Source organism: Callospermophilus lateralis, chromosome 14 (genome assembly GCF_048772815.1).
Source record: "Callospermophilus lateralis isolate mCalLat2 chromosome 14, mCalLat2.hap1, whole genome shotgun sequence".
Taxonomy (NCBI): Eukaryota; Metazoa; Chordata; class Mammalia; order Rodentia; family Sciuridae; genus Callospermophilus; species Callospermophilus lateralis.
Window position 1 is genome coordinate 105,815,526 of NC_135318.1, and position 18,982 is coordinate 105,834,507.

The 18,982-nt window shown below is 37.5% G+C and overlaps 1 protein-coding gene across 3 annotated transcripts in view; it reads right to left on the reverse strand.

The window, feature by feature from the left end:
• Positions 1 to 18,982, reverse strand: part of Lims1 (LIM zinc finger domain containing 1) — a 156,912-nt gene that overhangs the window by 38,261 nt on the left and 99,669 nt on the right. For 2 of the 3 annotated variants that reach the window (XM_076832585.2, XM_076832584.1), the window contains exon 1: positions 15,247 to 15,353. The exons of the other annotated variant lie outside the window; for it this stretch is intronic. In XM_076832585.2, the coding sequence (XP_076688700.1) occupies positions 15,247 to 15,353 (107 nt within the window). Of the gene's footprint in view, positions 1 to 15,246; positions 15,354 to 18,982 lie in introns of those variants that run through there. 3 annotated transcript variants of the gene reach the window in all.

Consider the following 18,982-nt stretch of genomic DNA (forward strand, 5'->3'; position numbering starts at 1 on the left):
GAGGCTGAGGAGGATGCTAAGCTTGAGGCCAGCTTCAACAACTTAAGACTCTATTTCAAAATAAAAATCAAGAAGGACTGAGGATGTACTCAGTGGTAAAGAACTCTTGTGTTCTACCCTAGTACCAAAAAAGAAAAGAAAAACAGTTCTGCAAGGGTTAAAAGAAGACTCAGGTCATGCAAACACCAAGGACAATGTTCTAAACAAGCTTTCCTGTTTCCTAAAAGGGATTGGGCAAAATCTGAAATGTAATATAATAATCATATGAACAATTTCTGTTACAAATTGAGATTTTATGAAATGACATTCCCTCATTCTCTATTTTCTTTCCCCACCATCCACCTCTCCCCCAAACCTCACAGGTATAAATTAAATTGAACAGTGGAAATATTGAATTAATGTCAGAGTTACCAAAAAATGAGTATTATGTGGAAGAGTGCAGTTGCCTATCAGAACATAAACTAGCCCCATAGTCATTCCTTCCCTTCCCTTCTATAGACGTCCTTGTAGGAGATCTCAGCCTGAAATGGGACTATGATCCAACTCCCTCCACAGGAGCTCTGTTCAGCAGGCTTCTCCTTGCCTGCTCTTGCAGGAGCCGTCCCCTGAAGTCTGGCCATAGGCCATAGCCCAAAGTCAGCCACAAATCTCCAAGCATGTTATTTCTTAAGAACAGTGTGCAAGAGATAATCCAAAGAAACAATGGTGAAAATGGAAAGAACACCAATACTCAAGAGTATTCAGTTACTTTAGTAACTGAGGCACAAAGACACACATATACAGGTACCATGTAGCCTAAGCCATGTGTGTGTACACACCTCTTAATAGTTAATTACTGGAAGCATGTAAAATGAAACTTAAACCTTCCTGGAGGGCTAGGAACTCCTTGCTCTAATCCTTTTATAAATAGAACTGTTGCCAGGCATTTCAGTTCAGGACAGCAAAGGTGCACCTGAATGACTCTTGAGTCTATCCAGTCCTTTAATCCAAACTTTTAACCAAGAATTAGTGAAGAACAAGACAGAAAAATCTCTGTCATGGCAGTTCATAAGAAAGAATGAATGAAATAAAAATTAACTTGGCACAAAGCCAAATTATAAGGCTAGGAAAATAGAAGAAAATAAGTTTTCAAAGAGCTTAGAAACTATTAGCAAATCAAATGATGAAATACAAAATGGTTCAAATAAACTAGTAAAACCATATGGATTTAACATATGTAAAAGTACTATCTAGCCCTCTAATGATAGCATCTGTGCTGGTTCTATCAATGATTTTATTCTATTTCAAAGTAGTAGTCATTTTTATCCTTCCACACATGATGCTAACCTAATCTATTAGAGACAAATGACCACATGATTACTTCAAAAATTAAAAATTTAAAACTGCTCTGAAATAAAGGAACTAATTCTATTTAAAAGGTTGAATTTTAAAACAGAATAATTGCTAAGAATTAAGATGCCAGCAAAAGTGAAGAGGAGGAGGAGGAGGAGGAGAAGGAAGAGGAGGAGGAAGAGGAGGAGGAGGAGAAGGAGGAGGAGGAAGAGGAGCAATTCAAAAGAGCAAAACCAAAAGTTTACACTGCTGTCATGATTTAACTTTTCTTTTGGGGGGTAGTTACTGGGGATGGAACCCTGGGGCACTTAACCACTGAGCCATGCCCCTAGCCCTTTTTTGCATTTTATTTAGAGATGGGGTCTCACTAAGTTGCTAAAGGTAGCTTTGAACTCAAAATCCTCCTGCCTCAGCCTCCCAAGATGCTGGAATTACCACCACACCCGGCCTGTCATGATTTAACATTTCATTACCATATGGATGCATGAATAATTCCTAGAATGGAGCGGGGAAAATGTGTGCGGAGATATAACCTGGTACAGTTATTAATCTGAACACACATATAATAAGGAAATCAATAATATAATGTTTTCTCATCCAGAAATCATTGTGTACTCTTGCTAAGCAGTTATAGATTGCCTCTAAGGAAACTGCTTGTATAAATAGACTTTGAAAGGTCAATTTACCTTCCTTTAGTTTAAGATATTCATCTAAATTTAGGCAGTCTGAGTCAGTATTCTAGTGGTCAGAGACCACAAACCCAGGGAGGGCTCCCATACAGCTCTATAGAAGCTAAGTCATGCCATTATTCATATTTTGGCTCTATAGTAATATTTGTATTCCCTCTTACATTTCCAAAGCCAAGGAGGCAAAGCAAGAAGTCAGGAGGCTTTTCTCCAGCTCATTTACCATTCACTCAGTCCTAAACATCATTCGTGCCACATGGGATGAGACTACCTGTCAGAAGACAAACTGTCTAGAAAACTGAGCACCTGCTCCCTTAGACTTTCCTCCTCATTTTATCACAATTTCTGAGAAAGCTCTCTGCTCAACATGGAGACACTTTGCTCCTATGTTTCACTGATTCAACATTTAACTTTTTTTTTAAATTATAGTTGTAAATGCCTTTATTTATTTATTTTTAATTTTTTTTCAGTGTAGAGGGACACAATACCTTTATTTTATTTATTTACTTTTATGTGGTGCTGAGGATCAAACCTAGTACCTCACATGTGCGAGGCAAGCGCTCTGCCATTGAGCCACAATCCCAACCCTTATTTGTTTATTTTTATGTGGTGCTAAGGATAGATAGAATCCAGTGCCTGACACACGCTAAGCAAGCACTCTGCCACTGAGCCCCAGCCCCAGTCTCTCAGCATTTAACTTTTAACATGTGTTTTTAAAGGGAGAGAAGAGAGATAAATTCAACAGATAAACTCACTAACACAATGTACTTAGGCAGCAAAGAGCAATTATCTTTCTGCTTTTCAAATAGATGTGGTTTCCCAAATAGTTAAAATAGGAAGATTCCAGGCATTTGATATTTAAAATTTATTTAAAACAAATAAATCTGCTTGATCTGTTAATAACAAAACAGTTTCTCCTTTAAAAAATTTATCTGTTTGTTTCTGTAGTGCGGGAGACTGAACCAAGGGGTGCTTTACCACTGAGCCACACTCCCAGCACCCCCCCCCTTGCCTTTAAAATAATTTTTAGTTGTCGAGAGACCTTTATATTATTTATTTATTCATATGAGGTGCTGAAAATCAAACCCAGTGCCTCACACATGCTAGGCAAGCGCTCTACCACTAAGCTACAACCTCACCCCAGTCCTTTTTATTTTTTATTTCACTAAGTTGCCAAGGCTGGCTCAAACTGGCAATACTGCTGCCTCACCCTCCAAGTTGTTGGGATTACAAGCATGTACTTTCTAATAATAAAGAAACACTGTTTTTTTTTTCAACACAAAATATGGAAATCTTAATAATTACCATATCTAGACATCCTAGATTAAGGTAAAGAATCTTATTTCTTTCAGTCCCCTTCTCCTATTCAACCTCCAAATTACACATGTTACCACCACAAGTGCTGAAATCCTGGTTTGGCTTCACACACATGGCCAAATACAGAAGAGGCCACTAAAGGATCTGCTATGTATCGGACTATTGTTATAGATGTTTGGATAGGGCACAACCACTCATAAGCCCCAAATAAAATAAAGATCGTAATGCAATAGTTACAAACATAAAATGTGCCATTCATCATGATACATATACCCAAAATTTAAACCTCTTATTATTGAAGAATTCAACTTTTATTAAACTTTTATTATTGAATGTAATAAATCCCATAAACCATTACCCAACTCCAATAGTTATCAAATCATAGTCAGTTGTTTCGTTTATTCCTCAACCATATATTTTTTCATGGGGTGGGAGTAGGGATTGATCCAGGGCCATGTACATGCTCTACCTCTGAGCCTCCATACAGTTATTTATTTATTTATTTATTCATTCATTCATTTTTGGTACCAGGGACTGAGCCCAGGGGTGCTTGATCACTGAGCTACATTCCCAGACCCCCCCCTTTATTTTTAAATTTTGAGGCAGGGTCTCCCTATGTTGCTTAGAGCCTCACTAAGTTGCTGAGATTGGCTTTGAACTAGCAATCCTCCAGCCTCAACCTTCTCAGCTGCTGGGATTTTATAGGCATGCACCATTATGCCCAGTTGCATAAAATATTTTGAAGCTAATTCCACACATAGCATCATTTGATCCATAAATAATTCAGCACATAAGCATAATATATTTAGGCTTTATTTCCTACATTGGTGTTCAGTAGCAGAACGAAGTCTGAAGGAGCCTTGGTTCAAGTAAGCAAAATCACAGCATCTAAGTAAGGGTAGGCTGTCCTCTGCTGGCTTTCAGAGCACCTTGCCCTGAACGAAGGTTCTTTGGCTGCTGCCATAGGACAGCTGAAGGTGATCAGGACAAGAATCCAGGGCTGTGAGTCTAGCCACGAATTCCCTTCCCTTCTCACATCACAGAGAACTGCTGATTTACTTCATATAAATAGTACCCAGGGAAATCCTGCCAGGGAACCAATATCTCTTTTAAAGCTTCTGACTAGACCAACCCTGTCTTTTTACACTTAGAGGAAATTGATGTTCAGAAAGACTAAAGTTCACAGTCCCACTTCCTAATGTGCTAAACAAACAAGCTCACAAAGGTTACTAAAAGATGAAATGTCAAACAAATATAGTAACTACCTGCTCCTTTTCTCAAATGGAAAGTTTGCTATGTAACTCATAGTTGCATCTTTGGGTCTATTTTTATGATAATCAGAAGCTCTAAAAACACTGATTATTTTTCTGAAATGATCACATATTTAGCTGTTTCTATTACAAATGAAAGTTCAACTCACTGGTAGCTGAGTCAATCATTTTCAGTCACTGTCTCCTTCTCTCTTTCTTTATAAACACCTCAGAAGGCCAAGCTAGGTTCATTCAAACAGAAGAAACCATTTTGTAAACAACACTGTAAGTCCTTTTTTCCACTCAAACATGACTTAAACATTACAAATTAGAACCTCACATGTAATCTGTGATCCACTCCTAGTTTCATGCATACTCATACTTCTTTCCTGTAATCTTTCCATTTCTTCATTTCCATTACCTGTAAGCAATTAGAATTCTGAAAATAAAATGTACCATTTCATCTTAATATTATTGAACAATGCTTTCCTTTAAATAGTTATAGTGGCAGATGGCAATAAGAAGATGCACAAGGATGATAGCAAAAAAGTTTCTGCCGAGCTGCAGAGCTGGTTATGGTGGTCACTAAATCTATCAGTATTGCTTCAAGCAAATGTGGTCAAACAAGGCTTTTTTTAAAAAAAAATTATACAACTAATCACTATCATATTTGTCTTTAAAAACAAATGCACTGAAATTTCTCTCCACATTTGATCATTATATTTTATTTTGAGACAAGGTTTTGCTAAATTGCTTAGGGCTTCTTTCACTAAGTCGCTGAAGCTGGCTTTGAACTTGGAATTCTCTGTACTACTCAACTGGATAATAAGATTCTTTACTTTGGTGGGGTAGGGGTTAGAAGGAGGTACACTCACAAATTTGGTTTTTGGTACTGGGGATTACCCTAGGGATTTGCACATGTTAAGCATATGTGCTACACTTCAGCTACACCCTCAGCCCTACATAATATTGCTTTTAAAATCCTCATTTATGCTATATTCTATCATTTTTTATGACTTTTTTTGTGTGTGGGGGGGACCAGGAATTGGACCTAGGGGCACCACTGAGACACATCCCCAGTTCTTATTTTATTTTGAGACAGGGTTTTGCTAAATTGCTTAGGGCTTCATTAAGTCGCTGAGGCTGGCTTTGAACTTGGAATTCTCCTGCCTCAGCCTCCAGAGCCACTGGGATTACAGGTGTGTGCTACCACATGCATCTCTTTTTATGACTTCAGGTTTAGTTTGGAAAGAAAAAAACCCAAACACACTATTTGATTTCATTGTCTATTCAATAAATGATCTGATAAACTGCTTTCATAACTAATTTCGAGCATTTATTCATTCATAAAGTTTATCTGAACTTCCACTAGTTTAAACTGTGCAAGTCAATAAATAAGAATTAGGAATGACTCCTAGCCTGAATTAGACAGTCACCTTGACATAGATGGTATCTGAGGCCACGAATACTGAAGAGCTTTGAGAAATACTGAAGGGAAGAAAAAGGAGAAAGTGAAAAGAGGTGGTAACTAGTAGGAAAACTACTTATATCATCATAGTCCCACTGAACTCCATGGTCCTACATCACAAGTCCATCATTAACACTACTAAGAAAAGGTAATGCTGCAGATGAAGGGAAGAGAAATTTTTGTAAATTTTAAAACTGTAAATTCCCACTGTAAATTTTAAGAAATAAAGGGAAAATAATCTGAGTTATGGTGAGAACCCTGAGGCTGGGAGATGGGCTTCCTCCTCCCTGCTCCCTAACAGCACAGTATTGGCATCTGGGTTCCCCCATGCCCTTGCCTGGGATAACCTAGACTTCAGTGATAGTCCCTGTCCCAGCAATAAAACCTTGGCTATAAGGTCTGCTAACTGGTCTTCCTGGCTCTTGCCTATTCTGGTCCTGATTCTTCAATCTTCCCATTTCTGTTGATTCTGTGTGCAATCTGAAATCTTTCCAATAAAGTCATTCTCCACTTAAGTTGCCAAAGTCTGTTGCTGTTTCTCCCACTAAAAACCAAGAATGACCAAATTGGTCCAGGGCAGTAGATCATGGTGGGAATAGACACTGGACTATAGAGGTTTAAGAATCCAAGTTATGGGGTTGCTGGGACTGCCTGCCATAGAAGGAAAAACTGGCTTTGAGGACTGCAGGGCATTAAGCATGTTCACAAGAGGTAAGTGGTAAGTCAGAGAAAGAGAAAGAGACACATGACTACAGATGCAGGAGAGAAATAGTAGAATCAAGGCTACTATCAGAGGGAAAACACAATCTAACACATGGATTGTGATGTAGGCCAGGAGGTCCAGCAGGACCATGGTAATACAAGCAAATATGATGAATATAAGGCTGACACCAAGCTCTCATGGGTCTCATTTATTCATATAACTCAATGAATTTTTACTGAGTATTTATCAAAGCCACTGTGAAGGAAAAAGTTGAGAGAAAAAAACTCACAAGAACCCATACAGATTATCGAGACTTTGCCTTTAGACATCTTATACAGTGGCGTAAGAGCTGAGATATGGTTACAACTAACAGCAGTAAAAAGTGGGATTGTGTCCTGTGATACCAGAGAAGCACATGGTGGTGCAGGGAGAACAGAAGGTGAGTGATGAGAAAACTGGTCTTGGGCTGCCAGTCTCACCCCCTTAATAACTGGATAAAGAAGAAATTAAATAAGAGAACATGGGAATATACCTAAGTGCTAGGGTCACAGCTCTGCATGTGTTTGTTTTTGCAGCACCAGGGGATTGAACCCGGAGCTTTGTGCATGTTAGGCAAACACTGTTCCACTTAGCTACATCCCTAAACCTGCATTTCTTAAGTTTCTTTCTTGGATTCCATTTGATTTTGTTCAATAACTATTTACTGAAGGCTACCAATGAAGTAAGAAATGGAAATTAAACTCAGGAAACATAGAAGATGGGGAAATACACGGGAGGCATATGTGGTGCTGCTACATCATTCATGAAGATGCAAGTGGATCTTTCCTTCCTTCTTTCCTATCTATCTATCTATCTATTTATTTTTGTGGTGCTGGGAATTGAACCCAGGGCCTTGTGCATGCAAAGCAAGCACTCTACCAACTGAGCTATATCCCCAGCCCTGGATCTTTCTTTTTTACCACAGGGGAATCAGTTTTTACTACATGGCTTCATGCATGCTAAACAAGTATTCTCCCATAGCGTTATACCCTCACCTTTTTTTAAATTCATTTTATTTGAGGCAGGTTTTGCTAAGTTGCCATACTGACCTCAAACTTGAAATCCTCCTGCCTTAATCTCCTGAGTAGCTGGGATTGTAGGGATACACCACTATGCCTGGCTGCAAGTGGATTTTATTAAGACAGTAGTTATAGACGGCATGACATGATTCACAGACATAAATACATATCCTAAGCAAAGAGAAATAGAGGGAAGATTTAACAAGCAGATAATTGACACTACTTGGTGATATCCTTATGCAGAGTATATCAGTGATTCTAAAGTACCTTGACTTCACATCTTCTGGAACCTGAGGCTTAGTTCAGTACATGGTCAAACCCCGTGTGGTTGTCAGCCACTGCAACCCTGATGGCCTCATCTCCTGATACTCACATCTTTGTGTCATTCTTCCCTCTTGAGCAAGGCAGGGATTTACTGCTTTTAATGAAGGCAATGCAGCCAAAGTGATAAAGGGTCATTTCTGAAATCATGTTACAAAAGACTATGGCTTTATTCTTGATCTGTTACTCTCAGATCACTGTTTCCACTGGAGTCCTGAGAAGACCACAGCCCAGAAACTCGACAACAAGCTCATCAAAGACCTTGAACCCAGAGGCACTCAGCTAAGCTAGGCCTGGATTCCTAATTCACAGACACTGTGAGATAATAAGTGTTCGCTGTTTTAAGTTTGCAGTCAGCAAATCAGTACCCACAGGCCAAATATGGTTCTCATTTGCTTCTGTAAATAAACTTTTATTAGAACACATAAGGTTAAATTCATTCACTTACAGGGTTTTTGTTTTATTTTTTTTTTTTTGGTACCAAGCTTTAAACCCAGGAACACTTAACCACTGAGTCACACTCCAAGCCCTTTTTAATATTTTATTTAGAGACAGGGTCTTGTTGAGTTGCTTAGGGCACCGCTAAATTGATGAGGATGGGTTTGAACTCACAATCTTCCTGCCTTAGCCTCCCAAACTGCTTGGATTACAGGCATGCACCACAGCACCTGGCTCATTTATGTATTTGCTACAGCTGCATTCACACTACAATAGAAGAGCTGAGTGGTTGTGGCACTGACTATAGGGCCCACAAGGCCTAAAATATTTACTACCTGGCCCTTTATCAAAAATACACTCTGGGGTTGGGGTTGTGGCTCAGTGGTAGGTAGAGTGCTCACCTAGCATGCATGAGGCACTGGGTTCGATCCTCAGCACCACATAAAAATTAAAAAATAAATATATTATGTCCACCTAAAACTAAAAAATAAATATAAAAAAAAATACACTCTGGTCAGGTGTGGTGGTGCACACCTGTAATCCCAGTGGCTCCAGAGGCTGAGGCAGGAGGATCGCAAGTTCAAAGCCAGCCTCAGCAAAAGTGAGGTGCTAAGTGCCCTGGATGCAAAACAAACAAACAAAAAAACACACAACTCTGTTCCTACATTATCCTTGCCATCCTTGGGCAATAAAGTATATCTTAATTATTTATCTGTGCCTGTTTTTCCCACAATATGCTAGGTTACATGATTACATGTTAGTAGATAATGAATACATTAATCAATGTCATATCCCCAATTTCCTAGCACATAGCAGGACCTCAATACATGTAGACTAAAGCAAAACTTTCTAGACAAATATATGTTACATAGTAAACCAGAAACTTACAATCTAGGAATATATCCCTTCAGTAAAGTACAACAGTAAATTAAGAAGATCCAAGACTATACTTTGTGTTGAACAGCTGAATCCATTTTAAAAGGTATTTGTGAACTGCCATACAAAGAATAATCCCAAATCCAAGAGGATTTTTTACCTTCTAAACTATCTATACTCTTATAAAATCTCACTGTTTAAAATAACTATAACATCAATTTATCTCTGATATTTAAAAAATAATTGCCATTATTTTTACTGTAAAACAATGAATATCTTTTATAGCATTTGGAAATGTCAAAATTTTCCAAAACACTGCAGAATTTTAGATGGTCCAAATAATTCTATACACCTGAGTTAAAAATTAATGCTGGCAACAGAAACTGTCAAATATAAGTAAACACCCTACATGCAATGCTTAGCTGTAGCTTCTGGCCTCATTCTGGTTCCCCTTACACACTTTTTGCTATGGGCAAGAGGATAATATTTTAGGCAAGAGGAAAACATGGATGTTCTGGCAATGTTTAATTTTAAGTTACATATTCATTATGACTTATGCAAATGGAATATTTTCAGCTTTTTCAACCTAGATATTTCTCTGGCAAATATTTATCAACAAGAGGCAGGAAATTTTCATTTTTGTTTTAAACATATTACCCACAGGCAAGTGCAGGAGGTTAACCTTTATTTTTAGATTCAATGTTACATTTTTAATTTTTAAGATGATCAAGTGCATTCAGGAGTTCCATGTAACAAATCTTATTCTAAAACCTAGTGAGGCCACACAGTTCCCTGGATAAGAGCTCACATTTTTTCGAATTATATATAAATAAAATCATGCAATTTATATATAATTTTAAAACTGCAAACTTATCCACAGTGATAAAAAATGGATCAAAGATTGCCTAAGGCTTGAGGGGAGGGAAGGGAAAGATGAAAGCACTATAAATGGGCATGAGAAAACTGATGAACACACTCATTTTCTTGATTGTCGCTATGGTATCACTTTATATACATATCAATATTGATCAAGCTGAACAATCCAATTGGGCACTTTACTGAGATTCATTACTTTAACCTCAACAAAACTTGTTTTTAAAAACCCTGAAGACTGGAATGTTCTTTAATTTTTATATATTCTTATTCAAAGAGACCATTATTGTGGGTAAAAATTACATCCCCTGAAAACATTAAAATACTAACCTCTGGTACCTGTGAATGTGACCTTCTCTGTCACTGTACATATAATGAAGATTTAAGTTACGACAAAGTAATACTGGAGTATTGTTAAACTCTTAATCCAACATGGCTGGTGTCCTTATAAAAAAAGGATAAGGCACAAAAAAAGGAAGAAGGCCTTTTGAAGACACAGACACAGGGAGAATGTGTCCATGTGAGAAAAGAGGCAGGAATTTCAGCTAGGCATCTGTAAGTCAGAAACACCTGAAGCTGGACAACCTCAGACTTAGCAGCTAAGAATTATAGGCATGTGCCACCGCATCCCAGTGAACAGTGCTTCAGTTAAAAGAAGGCCAAAAAGCAATCAGCAAACTGCAAAACAGTAAGGAAACTCTATCCTAGATGGATCTATTCCAACCCCAACTGAACTCTATGCACTGACTTATCTGAGTCAAGAACAGGAACTGGTTGTGCAATGATGACCACCTTTTATAGCCTCCAGTTCTTCCTCTGTTACAGGATCATAAGAAGTTACACACACACACACACACACACACACACACACACACACACAAACCTTTAATATGAGGATCCATAACAAGCATTTAATAAACTGTAATGTATTATTCAGGAACACATGATTTGAGTTTTTACTCTGAAATCAAGGCAAGGACATTTCTGTTTAAAAATGATTTTATATGCTATATCTAGAAAGATATGAGCTGAGAACGTTTACTCAATAACCAGAAAGTAAAGGTTATTTTTTCTTTTTTATGTTCCTGGTTATCCTAGCCCATTTAGCAACCAGAAGAAGGTCACTTCAAGATTAGTGCTAAAGGAAAAGAGAACATGAAGTTCTAAAGAATGACCAGCTTACCGCTACATTCCATTAACTTTACATTTTCATTATATTTTTAAACTATTGGAGATGCATGCAAGTATCATATTACACTTTTTGACTAACATTCATTTCACGTGGCCAACACAACCCTGATTTTATCCAGGCATAATAAATCTAACTGGGAGATGGGGAGAGGAACAGGCAGAAACATTAACAAGAAGTATCAGGGAACGATCTAAGGGTTCTTTATCTTAGCACTAGACCGTAAGTAAGCCAAGGGTTTCTGTAAAGGGCCAGATAGGAAATATTTTTTGCCTTTGTGGGCCATACCAATGTGAGTTACAACTGAAATCTGGCAAGGTTAATACAAAACCACTATAGACAACACCTACAAATAAGTATGGCTATGGTCTAATAACACTTTATTTAAAGATTCCAAAATATGATTTTCATATAATTTTCACATGTCAACAAATACTTTTTTCTTTTTCTTATTATTTTTCAAACATTTGAAAACATGAACTACATCCCAAGCTTGTAGGCCACACAGAAACAGGCAGTGGGCCAGATTTAGTTTGAGGGTTATTGTTCACTAACCCTTATATTAAACTAGATTTTAAACCTGGCTAGCAAAGTCTTGAATTTTGAGATGCCCCTTTCATTCATTTGCAGACTGCATATATCTGAGGCAGAGCAAAAGTGATTTTTTTTTGGAGAATTTTTAAAGCACAAAATTTAACAGTTGTATTTGTCATTAAAGATTCCTTAAAAATCACCACATTCACGTACAACATAATTTAAGAAAGAATAAATAACTAAGAAGTAAGTATATGTACATGGGTATATAATAGATGTTATTTGGGGGCATTAAAATTTTCATGGAAAAATGATTGATATCCTATAGAAAGAAGTATGAGGCTCAGATTGATTTCTGAGTCCCCTAGAACACTATGACTTTCAAATACAGGGGTAATGTTCCATTGTTCAAAGTTAAGTAAAATTGAATATTGTTTTATACAAGTAATTTTCAGATCAGATGTAATACTGGGGGAAAAAAAAGCAGAAGCCCAGTGTTTATCATGTTGCATTTACATGTGTCTGTTTTGAACAATTTCAAGTTTGAAGCCAACTATTTTCATATATGTCACAGTGCTCTTTTTTTTTTTTTAAATTGCCTCCTTTCTTTTTTTTTTTTTTTAAGAGAAAGTGAGAGAGGGAGAGACAGAGAGAGAGAGAGAGAGAATTTTTAATATTTATTTTTTTAGTTATCGGCGGACACAACATCTTTGTTTGTATGTGGTGCTGAGGATCGAACCCGGGCCGCACGCATGCCAGGCGAGTGCGCTACCGCTTGAGCCACATCCCCAGCCCCACAGTGCTCTTTAAAACACTTTTATTTTGTGTTTTGGAGTGTAGTTTTTTATTTATTTAAACTAATGAGAAAAATGCTTTTTGGCAGTGGGCATGGACCTTTCTAGTCTCTAGTGTTTTTTTCTGTTAAAGTTCACACACATGCCAAGAAAATGAACAGGGGAGTAGAGAAGGAATCAGAGTAGAAATGGTTCTTGAGCAACACTTGAGAGCATGAAAATGTTTGATAGTACATGTATTCAAAGTCAAATAAATACTCATATGAAAAATATGTTGGTCATATTCAGTATGCCAAAACCTAGGTGTTCTCTGAAAGGAAGAACTGTGTCTTATTCATAACTGCATAGAGCAGCCACTCAATAAAAATTAGGTGAATGGTACACTAACCCTATGATACCATCAACCCTTCAGCACTAATCACAAGATAAGACACTGCCTCAGGGGATTTTGAGATAGTAAATAATGTTGGATAACACTAGTCATTTTTATCCCCATTTTAAAGAAAACCAAACCAAGGCTCAAAAATAATATATAACTTGTCAAACTGGCACTGAAATCGGAATGTAATGAACTTCAAATTCCTAAGTCTTCCTTATTCCTATTAGCTGAAAAACCTGAGGCTTAATATACCTAGAGAGGGGAAATTCTCTCTCTCTAAACTGACTAAAAAACCACAAGAAAATGGAAAATTGTCTACTTTTCCTGGTAGAACTGCATCTCTAAATAAGGAAAATGGTCTTTTTCTCTGCAATAGGGGACAGCAGGGGCAGAAAAAAGTCCCTTATATCACTAGGGAACTACATCAGCAGAATGGGTGGAAAATATTTCTTTTAGACCCACGGGAACAAGAAACATTTAACCCTAACCTTTTAATTTAATTTCTAGATAAAAAAAAAAAAAAAATCTAGTATTTCAAAGGCCATTGTTAATACATAAATAATCACCCAAATAGGTAACTGAATTCATAGGTACTTTTGGCTACTATCTCAAAATAAATAAAAGAGGTTGATTTAGAATGTTGTTTTATAGATCTGAGTTTTTTAAAAAAGAAAACCCCTAAAATGCAAAATATGAAACTAAAACTGTTTTTGGTAACTTCACTCTTGGATTCAGAGAAGATTGGAGTCTACAAATAAATGTTGATTTCAAAGGTCACTTCCAACCACCTATTCTGGTTAGCAATACAGAGCTCAATATTTTCACTAACTTCACATTTAAACATTGTAACAATAGAAACTGAAGCTTTTCAATTGTACTTAACTCCAGTCAATTCAAAGTTCATACATTAAATTAGCTAAGACACATCTGACAGAACAAATGACAATAATAGCATCAATAACATTTCTTTAATGCTATTATTCTTTTCAAAAACTAAAGTTAATAATTTTTTAAAAAACATTTCCCCTTCTAAAGTTCCCTTCCAATACTATCATCTATATTTGGTTATAAGACACTTAAGTACAAATCTGGAGTTTAAAAAAGCTTATTAATTTCTTCACTGTCAAATTTAAATAGAAAATTTAAAATAAACTCTGAAAATGAGTTTATAGGAAAAAGAACAATCGTACACAGGTATAGATAGCCCTTCCATCATTTAATCAAAACACTCAAACACTTAAATTAGTAATCCAAAACAAACTACTTATACAGTAAATGAAATTTTAAAAAGAGGGAAGTCTATCTTTACTGCAGCCTGTCAGCACTGAAACAGGAACTCTTCATCTCAGAAACAAAATCCAAACCTTCCTTCACAGTTACACAGTACTTTAACATGGGCTTAATGTTGTAGGGACTTTTCAGAACCACAAATCTGAAAAGAAATTTCCAGTTAGTTAAAACAAAAAACTACAATTGTGTTGTTATAGGCAAATTAACTTTGAAAACCAAAACCTAACTTTTGTGTCAACACAGTCTCCAGATTTTTGATGTCCTTCCTTCCTAGGTTACATTCAACATCTCCACTGCATTCCTTTGTTACACCATTTCAATAACAAAGAATTCCACAAGCCCCTCCCTACCCCAAGCACCACAACTACCCCCAACAATGCTTAAAAACCTCCTCACAGAAATGTACTCTAAATAAACCAAAACAAACTCTAAGCTATTTAGGGGGGAACCAACTGTTCTCAGTTTAAAAACTTCTCTGATCAAGTGGTGCTGAAAGACACAATACTGCAGTTTTGAAGAGGAGCTACAACAACTTAAACATCTTGTGAAGAAGTGGGAAAGAGTTCTAGTTGTGCAGGGTTCCAGTCAAGCACAACAAGGGGCTTGTGTGCACTCTAGTTACAGACTAAGTGTTTCCTCCTCAACGTTTACTTCCCATTGCTGTCTCCGCTTAGGTAGGAATCCCCACCACAATTATTAGGAGCCCTGACCTTTCATCAACCCTGACTTTGCACTCACCTTAGCTCTTCCTCCGGTAGCCCATTTAGTTTCAAACTATCAGGACGCTCTCGTCTTCTCCTGTAGAGACCTGAATGTGAAAGCTCTTTAAGCTGTAATGCAGTCATAGTTCTCTCTATATACATCAATTACTGACACTTTAAAGCATTTACGCTCAGCAGCGTGGCTGCCGGCGCTCAGAAAGGCAGTGTCCCTTGCCGAGGGACCTCAGCACACCTGACTCAGGGTTAGAAACCTCCAGGCAGTGCAGGCCAGGCCGCTGAGCACAGCTTCCTGTTTCTCTCTGGTACACACCCTCCTCAGAAAGGCATGACTTGCCTTATCTCTGGGCCTTGCACCTTGGGGAGGGGGAGTCAGTGATGCACAGGGCGGGTTGCTCACATGTTTACTAATAAGCAAAATTTAATTGTTATGGATAATCAAATAAATTCCTTTATAAATCTCTACAGGATCATTATGAATTAAAATTGGCTAAAAAGCTCCAGTAAGGTAATAACTGAAAAAAGGTCCAGTCCTGTTTTATTTGCCAAGAAATACATTTCACAGGCAGCTGTCAGTTTAAAAGCGTGCCTGATGCATCTAGTGGCTCACAAGGACATTTTCTTTAAAAAAAAAAAAAAAAAAGGAGGGGGGCAGAATTCTAAAGGGAAGTAGTCCAATTCCTCCCTCTCACCACTCCATTTAAAATCCTCTTTAGAAGGGAAGGAAGTGTCTGATCCACCCCCTTCCCACTAAATATTACTCAAAAATTCATAACTAAAACAGAGACAGTTTCTTCCATCAACCTCCATTAAATGATTTTCTGAATCTAACTACTCATTCTGAATAATCCCTACTCATAAAGCCATCTGGTTGGACATACACCATCTAACACCATCAGTCTAAAGGTCAGTTATGGTGCCAATGCAGTCTATTTATTTGTGTATTTGTCTTTTTTGTTTTTGAGACAGGAGTCTCACTGTGTTGCTCAGGCTTGAACTCCTGGGCTCAATTAATCCTCCAGCACAGCCTCCTGTGCCAGCATGGCTAGTTATCTGTGTATTTGATCTTAGAAAGAAGTACTGGATTGGGGGTGGGAGCTGGGGGTGCAGATAATAGAAGACAAATATTATGGGCAAGTCTTTGTTAACCAGCTCCAAATTATGTTAGTACCACATCAGGCAAGGCTCTATCCTTGTTTGAGTCAGACCCACTCAAGACTGGCAAGTTCTTAGATAATAATCCAACTTCATAGTTATAAGCAATTTCTTGGGCAATTTATACCAGTCTCTTTATTATACTCTTTTTTTTTTCCCTTTCTTTTAGTTGTTGGTAGACTTTTATTTGTTTATATGTGGTGCTGAGAATCGAACCCAGTGCCTCACACATGCCAGGCAAGTGTGCTACACTGAGCCCCAGCCTCTGTTATACTTGTTTGTCTTCAAATGTCCAATGGGTGGCTAAAGTAGAATTAAAGACTTGGCATTTCTACCTCCATTTTGCATCCATCTCCTTTGCTATAAGTCACCTTAGATTCCAGGAACAAAGTCTGATTTGATAAACATCTTGTGATGATTTCAAGTACCACGCCCCTACCACCACCATCACAATTTTAGTATCAGAGATCAAGACCCCACCTGACCAATCCTGATGGACAGAACAAGTGATCAAGACCACACTTGATCAAGATCACCTGCTCTGATCCCATGAAAAGCCCCCTAAACCCTTACGTTCATTTTCCTTTCTATAAAACCTCACGGTCACTATCAGCCTCTCAAAGACTGGACTAAGGACACAGGTCCCCTAGACTTCCAGGTGTAATTACACTGATTAAAAGTTCCTTTCATGCTTTTCACCATTACCTTTTCTGTTTGGTTTTTGGGGCAAGTGGCTGGACCTAATTTCTTGGATATCAGAGTCAGGCCTCTGGCCTAGGTCTCCAGTAACATCTTTTCCTTCTAGAATCCCCTCAACCATAAAATCACAGAGAAATAAGTCTGATACTTTTTTCCTTTTTAATATACCAAGGGTTAGGGAGTTAATATATTTTCTTAAGCGTATCTGTACCATAAATAGAAAAATTAAGGTACATATCTGCCCAAAGGGAATTTATATCCTACTCCTTCATTCAAGACATAGATGCAAGCTTCCCTTGGTGCCACCTCTGTTACCCACATCACACTGGAAAATATGACTTTTTATAACTTCCATTAAATATAAATACATGTTTAAAGATGAAGGGAAAAAGATTAACACATTTTGTCATTAATAGTAGGTTTAATTAGCCTTGAGAGGTGTTTCACAAAAATCAGGTAACAGTCATATCTTTCTCTCTCTGGGAGGATATCTGCACACACTCCGAAATTTTAAAACAAAGGTAATATTGGTTGCTTCTGAAAAACCTAGAAGAGCAAATAAATTTTCCATTACATATTATTTTATGCCTTCTAAATTTTGAAAATATTGCCTATTCGAAGAAAGATAGTAGAATGAAGCAGACATTATTACTTTATATATGTTTGTGTCTGTAGGACCAATGTGATTCTACAATATGCATAATCAGAAAAATGAGAAATTATATCCCATCTATGTATGATATATCAAAGTAGATAAGTGCATTCTCCTGTCATGTATAACTAATTAAAACAAATAAAAATTAAAAAAAAAGAAAAGAAAATATTGCCTATTCAAAAATAAGTAGCAGGCTAGGAATGTGGCTCAGTTGTAGAATGCTTGCCTAGTAAATCCTAAGACCTAATATACAGGAAGGTTTAAAGTTTACATTAATAAAACATAAAATTTGCAGTCCTAATAAAATTCTCTCATTTTTACATAAAAACAGATGATTAAAATGAAGAGAAACCATTACCAATCTTCCCCCCACCTCTATCCATCAAAATAGATGGCTGATGAATAAAATACAAAATAATTGTATACAGTCTGCTAACACAGAAACTCCAACATGAAATATGACCTTTTTCTTGGGCCAGGGCTATAGCTCAATGTCCTTACCATGAGTGAGGCCCTGGGGATAATCCCCAGTGCCCAGAAAAGGAAACAAACAAACAAACAAAAAAGACTTATTTCTTTAGAAAAATGTAATAGTTTGTTTTTTATTTTTAAGAGCTTTTAAAAAATAAATGCAGCATGCTGACAAGGAAACAGAGATTTGTGACTACTGAAATTTACCCAGACAGGAAACACCAACTGTGTGGGACGGATCCTGAATCTGATGAGTCTAGGCTTAAGAGGATGTGATGAAAGGAACAAAACACCAGTTCCAAGCCCTGTAACAAACAAGCTATGTCAACTCTTGTCCCTTCACTTCTCTAATGGCTGGACCGACAAATAGGAATTTCAGTAAATCGATGCTTATGTTCTAATGAAACTGCTATAACAGAGTAAAATTAGATTCTAGGCCTTTGGGGAAGGCTCTTGTAAGCACTGTCTTACTGAGACAGAGACAAAGGACCGCCCTCTCTCACCACATCCCTTCAGATATGTACCAAGACCTGACTGCTATAAGGAGAGCTGGGGAAGGAAACAGAGGCATCTTCATGCACCCCCACAATTGTTGAAAGTGAAATTCACAAATGCCACAAAATACACAACTGACTAGAACTCAGGCTGCATGCAGTCAGATAACCAACTGTCCCTACACAGGGACATCAGTACTGGGTAGGAGCACAAACCCTGCACATACAGCAGGCGGGTACAAGAAAGGGAGGTCTCGGGTCTCTTATCTTTTTTCCTTTTA